Genomic DNA, 7,446 nt, shown 5'->3' on the forward strand with positions numbered 1-7,446 from the left:
GCGAGTGCGTACTAAGGTCTTTATCGTCTTTTCGTTTATTTTTGTCGGTTTCTGTTTTTTCTCCCGCGAAATTTGTTGGGCCCATTGGGCTAATAACCCAAATTCATGTTAGGATATGGGCCACCGGGTTACAAGCCCATTTATTGTGAACGCGCAAAGGAAAGTAGCGGTTGGTTTGTTTGGTTTTTATTTTTATTTTTTATTTCAGAGGGTCAAAAGTTTTAATTCCCAGGAAATTTCGTTTCCTGGAGAATTCAATTCCTTAACCTCAACATTTTGAAATCCAGGAAAACCGGGTTCGAATTCTGATTTGAAATTTGAAATTCGTGTTTGTATCGTAATTTTAATGGCGACGAGGAACCGGACCGTAGTGTATAGAAGGCACAGAGACGCGGTGAAGAGCGTGCGAGCTCCGTTGTTTTCGTCGGCGTCCGGTTCCGGCGGTCCGGTGATCGAAATGGCTTCGCTTCTTGGTTCTAATCGGTCTTCTTATGCTCCTCTTAGCACCGAAGATCCAGGTCCATCAAGGTACGCCTCTTTTGTTGTTAATTTTCCAAAAAAAAAAAAAAGAAAAAATTTAATTTCTCTTAATTTCTTGTTTGGTCGTTGAGAAAGTAGTGGAAAAGAGTAGAAATAGAAGGAAAATTTGGAGTATTTAGGGTTTTGATTGTACGAAAGGCGATCGGCTCCACTCAATTTAGCAGAATAGTTGTGTTAGTGTCAGTTTGAGTGAGGTTTATCGCAATTTTTTTTTTCTTTTCTTTTCTCTGTGTTTTTCTCGGCAACCAAACAAATCCTGTGTGATACTAATTTCTTGTCTTGATTTTGGAAGAAATTTTTTGAAATTTGAAACGAATGCATGGTGTGGCATTCTCTGTTGACTAATGATAATGAATTTCAATTGGCTCTTTGTGTTTCAGTTTATGGCTTAGGGATTTGATAGCAATTTCAAGCTTGCAATCTTTATGTTTATTCTCATAAATGATTAATTCAGCATAATTATACTTACTATTTCAATAGTGGCAAGTTTTCTAACCTTTTATCCCCAAAAAAAAAAAAATTTGTGGCAAGTTTAACTATAATAGGGCAAGTTTGACATTTGGAACTTATTCATGATAATTGAACAGACACACTTTGACTTCATTCTTTGTGATTGGTCTTTTATATGGCTTGATATAGTTTGAGGCTAAGGCAATACATTTAAGCGAGTCCTTTTATATTTAATTATTAATTAAATAAATTTATTTAATACTAACCAACCAAAGTTAATTTGATGAATTAAACACATAATTTGATTAATTAATTCTAATCAAACTGAGGTTAATTTCATATAGAGAATCAAATATCATATTTAACAAAAAGAAGTGAGAATTTATTATTTTGTTAAAAAGATGGTTTACTCTACCTTGGATAAAGCGGTGTGTGGTTAAGTAAAGTTGTAATCTAATTGCAATTTTGATTTTGGTGTTTGAAATAGAGATAAAGATTGTTTGGTGTGTGGCTATTTGGGTGATTATATGGCTGATGTTGACAATCTACTGTGTAGGATATTGGTTTACAAAAATTAAGTCTCAAGCCGTTAGGGAAAATTAATTTTCATGCACATATACAACTTATTTTTTCCTAAGCACTTTTGGTCTAATAGTTTGAAGGTGAGAAATATAGTGCACAACCCTTTTTTATTTCTTAAATTTTCATAAAATCTTGAGCCATTTTTATAATAGGAGTGGGGGCTTTTTATAAAGGGGTTAGGACATTTTTGTAATGAGGCCTTAGGCCTAGGCCTTGAGCTGGCACTGATATCAAGTGGCATATTGGTTATAGAGGACGGGATCTTTGTTACTTCGTCAGGATATGAAGGCAATGGAAAACTTTGGATTTGGGGGAAAAATATTCCCTTATTAGGCAAATTATGAAATTATTCCTTTTTTTTTTTTTTTGGGTACTGACTCTTTATGTAATTGATTGATGTCTAATGTCTATCACAGTGTAATTGTAAGAAGACAAAGTGAATTTTTTTAGTTGAGTGGTTGGCACCTTATGATCTTCAAGTTGGAAAGACGGAGTCAAGGGAGAGTGGTCTCTGGCCTCTTTATTTGTTTTCTTATTGTATGCTTTTTCTCTTTTTTTAGTGTTTAATGTTGGTCTTTTATTTTTGGGCTGTGATTTATTATACATTTGTATATAGGCACATTTCATTGTTAGATTTTAGGCTGCCCCATGCACCTTTTCATTACTTGAGGTGTTTTCAACTACTTACTGTATGTTAGAGGAATCATGTTTTTACATTTTGCCTTTTAGAAACCATTTCAGGCTTTCAATAATCAAAATTGTGTTTTGAAAATGCGTTAATCTTCCTAATTGTATGACTTGTATTATTTTTGCAGTAGGGATGCATTTACTGTGGGTCTACCACCATCTTGGGTTGATGATTCTGAACAAGTGGCTGCAAATATACAACGTGCTCGGGCCAAAATGGCTGAGTTAGTCAAGGCTCATGCCAAGGCTTTAATGCCCTCATTTGAAGATGGCAAAGAAGATCAACATCTAATTGAGGCTCTTACCCAAGAGATTACAGATATATTGAGGAGGTCTGAGAAGAGATTACAGAAACTTTCTGCAAGTGGATCTGCTGAGGACTCAAATGTTAGAAAAAATGTACAGGTATGTTTTTGAGGGTCAGTGTACTCTTTGAGAATAATTTTACATGGTTTTTCATGTAGCTTTGAAATCAGGTAGTTTAAGATCTACTCCCTCTAGGGTTTCATTGATTCTTTGTAACTTATTGCATTTAATATTGTAAAAGTTTCTGGATATTAAATGCTGTTGTATATTAGTGGACCAGATTGATTTAGTCTTTCCCACATATGACATCAAAAAGAAAAAAATTTATAAGAGGGAATTATGTTTTGCTGCTGTAGTGCAATGCCTATGGCTGTTGTAGTACTATTCTGAGTAATTTGTTTTACTTTCAATCATATGCTCCAACGTGTACACATTTTTAACTGAGATCCTACCATGCATGTGCTTCTCACTCCAAAAGACCCACCCCACCCCATTCTCCTCCCTCAGTTTTGTGGGTGGGTCCCCATTTTTCTTCAGGTTTTTTTTTTTTTTTTTTGGATTGGGTTGGGTTGGGTGGGGGTGTTGAGAATCCTAACTGATTTCTCCAACATGCATGCAGTTTGAACCATCTTTGTTTTGTAGCTCCTTTGGGCTCATGTGTTTGGTATACTTCCCATTTAGTCAAGTTGCATCTCCTTTGGCTTGCTTAATAGAATCCTTACTTGCAAAATGGTATAGCAGCATTCTTGCATTTGATCACATGCAGTTATCTGGAGATACATTTGATGGTTTTTTCCAATGGATTGACTCACTTTTTAATATTCTTCTGACAGCGTTCTCTTGCAACAGACCTGCAGAATCTTTCTGTGGAACTACGGAGAAAACAGTCCACATATTTGAAACGTCTGCAGCAGCAAAAGGAGGTCTGTGTACATGTTGGTTATAATAACTTGTAGGGTTTATCTGCAGTCAATCTATAGAATTGTACTTAGAACTGTTCTGCATACTTAGCTATCCTTGCTTGCTTTGAATTCATGCAAATTCTCTTTTTCTTCCTTTCTTGTGGTTGTGGACTTTTGTAGACTTTATTTTTAACTCATTGCAATTTGATATTTGATGCACTTAATAACTGAGGAATTAGTTGTTGATTTTATACTACCATTTTTATATGAATTTTTTGTATTTAGCCATTCATATTTTGTGTTGTAGGGACCTGATGGGGTTGATTTGGAGATGAACTTGAATGGAAATAAATCCAGTTTAGAAGATGATGAATTTAGTGATGTGGTATGGTGTATTGCTGTTTCTTCTTTATTGTTTCCTTCAGTAGGATGTAGTTGTATTCAGATATGGGAAATATCCACCTGTGAAATTACTCATCTTATGATCCTTCCCTCCATGATTGTGTTCAAACATGCCAATAAACTCCAGCTCAAATGGTATGTCTTCCCCTGTTAGAAATGGTGGAGGGTATGGTTGCGGCCTTGTGGGTTCAAAGCTCATTGAGTGCATTTATAAACTTACCAATCAGGGGGAAAAAAGGTTGGGTTTGGATGAATGGTAGATAAATCATTTCCAAAAATTCCCCCCCTTGATTGTGAAATCCATATTTAGAATGAAGCAGATTTTATTATAAAAATCTTATCACCTTTATATTTATCCAAAAAAAAAAAAAAAATCTATATCACATTTATTGTTGATATTTGATCTAAGTTGGGACTAGTTGTAACCAGGTTTTCTAGTATGCTAGGCCTGAATCCTAGTGAGTAGTGACTATATCTTTACAAATTTTATTTTTGGTTGGTAACTACTTTTTATTTAATGTAAGCATTTTCCCTTATCATATTTATTTTTTGTCTTTTGATTGCTTGGGGGTTGTTTGAAAGGGAGGAGAGGTTGGTTGTTAGATAAATGAACTTGTATCTATTTTGTTGGTTTGATGTTTGGTGAATCCAGGGTTTTAATGAGCAGCAAATGGTTAAGATAAAAAAGGGTCAGCAGGAAAGAGAAAGGGAGATCAACCAGGTAAGTGAAGGTGCTTGACCTGTTGTCTGAAGATCAAACTCTTTGCTTCTCTAAACTTTGAAAAAAAAAAAAAAAAAAACAAAAAACCTTGTTTGTAGGTTGTGCAATCAGTGAACGAGCTAGCTCAAATAATGAAGGACCTGTCAGTTCTTGTTATAGATCAGGTCAAAGTCACATCTTTGTATTATGTTATGGACAGACTTAGCAAAACAGGGTGACTAATGAAGTTAATATCTTCTAGCAGGGCACAATTGTTGATCGCATAGACTACAACATTCAGACTGTTGCTGTATCAGTTGATGAGGGTCTTAAACAGCTCCAGAAGGTTCTCTCTCTCTCTCACACACACACACACACATGCACATAAACCAGCCTTCATTTTATAATATGGGTTCTGCTGAAGTTAACGTATGTGATGTGTACATTAGTTACTGTTATATACGATTTTATGTACCTTTTTAACGATTGGTCTTCTTGTTGTGTGAGTAACTAGCTGTTGACATTAGTAGTATGTCTATTTGGCATGCTGTCATACTGAGTGTCATGGAATTGCAGGCAGAGAGAACACAGAAGAAAGGTGGAATGGTGAGGTGTGCGACGGTGCTTGTTATTATGTGCTTCATCATGCTAGTCCTTCTGATACTCAAGGAGATACTCTTCTGATCATGATAGTGTAGCCTGTTAGTTATGTTGATACCAGAGGAAAAAAAAGAAGATAAGGTAAACTGATTGCGAAATCTTTTTGAGATAGATTGGAGCTTTTGTAACTAGTACATTGACAAGAATGTTGCAGAGAGGCACGTCACTCACATTGTGAGGACATTTGTATCAACTCCATGCAAAAAGTTCAAAGTTCAAATTAATGAAAAGTCGAAGGCATATTGGCATATTGCGATTTGCGAGTGCATTTGTAATTGTAGATGAAACTTGGAACTCTTAAGTCTTACCTCGATTTCATAACTTCATTCAAAGGATTGGTGAATTATGTTGTAAACTCGTTATGTGTTGTCAACATGATTCACCAATTCTTAAGGGAAGAGTGGTTTATTATATTAAAAAGTCTAAAATTGTTCGTAGTTAGTCCAATTTGTTGGACTAATAAGTGAACTCTCGTTGTCATATAAATTTGTTTGTTTATGTCTGGTGGCAAATAAATTGAAAATCTATTCTCCACAATGCCTTATCAAACAAATAATAATAATAATAATAATAATAATAATAATAATTGTGGGGACTATGGCCCAAAATAATGTATTGGACCTTGGGCCTTGTCCGAGGATACTAACAACTTCGAAGAGAGAAACACGACTTAGATGATTTACGTTACAACCCTCATCAGTGGGAGACAAAGAAAAGAAGGTCCGAGGAGGAACTCCTTCTCGAACACGATAGAACCAAACCAAGTGTATACTCAAGCAGTTGAAGTACGCCTCCTAAACACGTGAAAGGGAAGAAAACTCAAAATATCTATGGAAAAGCTGTCGTCATCACATTAAATGCATTGCAACTAATTTTTTGACCGTATTAATGTGGAGAAGACCCCTGAATAGTGTTGCCTTGGCTGCCGCAACTCACAGAGGATTGAAAGGGGTGTCTGATGGGATGGGTGCTCAAGTGGGGGTCCAAGTGATCAACAAGTGTAAGGTCTAGATAATCAAGAAGAGCCTATATAATATGGAAAAGCCCCCATGAAGAAAGGGCAGAAAGAAAAGAAGAGAATACTGTAGCATATAAAAGAACCCTAATGTGGTGATTTGTATTTATAAGTAAAATTCTAGTCTCCTCGGACGGAAGGTCCTTTAATCATAATAGTTTTTATTCGTGTCTGATTGCTTTTTAACCCCATGCAAGCCGTTGCTAAACTCACCTAAACCTAGTTCTTTGACACATACTCTACAAAATTCATTGTATTGGGCTTTTTGGACCAGGATTCCATACAGTTCGGGCTTGGGCTCCAAACTTTGTCCCTACAATTGGCGCCGTCTGTGGGAAAGAACTTGTGTGTTAGTGAGTGCGACGGTTAAACATGGTAGGGTCAGGTCCACACCAAGAAAACCCACGCCAAACTGATCCCCAGCAGACAGAACCCATCAGGTCTCAGCAGCAAAGTAACCTTCTTGATCCTGACCAAAATCGAGGCAATGAAAGGAATTGAGAGGGGAGTGTGCATACTACCTAGACGAGCCAAAGCCATTCCCAAGTAGGTAGTCGCATATCCCAAAGACAAAACAACTGTCAGGCTATGCAGAGAGAGATAGACGACTTGAAAAAGAGATTGCGCTATGTCCAGCAAAGGCGGTCCCCTTCCAGCTCCGACATATCCTCTAATGAGGAAGAGGATGTCAGTTACAGGCGGAGGTCAAGAACTCCCCCAAGCTAAACCTTCTCTTATGAAAAAGAGCAGCGTCATGGACGGAAACATAAGAGCCCATCTAATAAGGGCCTGGGTAATGGCGCCATGAATAAAGCTCTGGATCAGATCTCTAAGTCACTCTTCATGCACAAGATAGAAGGGGCTAGACTACCTCGGCGTTTCCACCAACCTATGTTTGCCATTTATAATGGCCGAACGGACCTTGTGGAGCATGTGAACCAATTTAACCAAAGAATGGCCATCCATTCTCGAAACGAGACTTTGATGTGCAAGGTCTTCTCGTCCAGTCTAGGACTGGTGGCGATGAGGTGGTCCAACAGCTTGAAAACGGATTCCATAGATTCCTACAAGTAGCTCACCCAAGCCTTTGGCTCTCGTTTCATTATGAACAGTAGGGTTCCTCGGTCTCTGAGTTCATTGTTGTCATTGTCTATGCGCGAAGGGGAAACTTTAAAAGCATACTTGGACAGATATTGGGAAAT

The 7,446-nt window shown here is 37.1% G+C and overlaps 1 protein-coding gene across 2 annotated transcripts; it reads left to right on the top strand.

Moving 5' to 3' along the window:
* The first annotated feature begins 195 nt into the window (after nt 1-195).
* Nucleotides 196-5,477, top strand: LOC115972484 (syntaxin-43-like). 2 transcript variants are annotated; one of them, XM_031092793.1, is made up of 8 exons: nt 196-528; nt 2,388-2,664; nt 3,399-3,488; nt 3,775-3,852; nt 4,522-4,590; nt 4,689-4,754; nt 4,835-4,915; nt 5,146-5,477. In XM_031092793.1, exons 1-8 carry the CDS (start codon nt 347-349, stop codon nt 5,251-5,253), a joined length of 951 nt encoding a protein of 316 aa, XP_030948653.1. In that variant the 5' UTR covers nt 196-346; the 3' UTR covers nt 5,254-5,477. The 2 variants fall into 2 exon arrangements, with proteins under 2 accessions (XP_030948653.1, XP_030948654.1); XM_031092794.1 differs by having other exon boundaries at nt 2,391-2,664.
* The last annotated feature ends 1,969 nt before the right edge of the window (nt 5,478-7,446 follow it).

This window comes from Quercus lobata, chromosome 12 (genome assembly GCF_001633185.2).
Source record: "Quercus lobata isolate SW786 chromosome 12, ValleyOak3.0 Primary Assembly, whole genome shotgun sequence".
Taxonomy (NCBI): domain Eukaryota; kingdom Viridiplantae; phylum Streptophyta; class Magnoliopsida; order Fagales; family Fagaceae; genus Quercus; species Quercus lobata.

Coding starts and splice junctions, on each gene's coding strand:
- LOC115972484 (XM_031092793.1), top strand. CDS start 347: ATGGCGACGAGGAACCGGACCGTAGTGTATAGAAGGCACAGAGACGCG. Junction 529..2,387: donor GAAGATCCAGGTCCATCAAG/GTACGCCTCTTT, acceptor TTATTTTTGCAG/TAGGGATGCATTTACTGTGG. Junction 3,853..4,521: donor ATGATGAATTTAGTGATGTG/GTATGGTGTATT, acceptor TGGTGAATCCAG/GGTTTTAATGAGCAGCAAAT.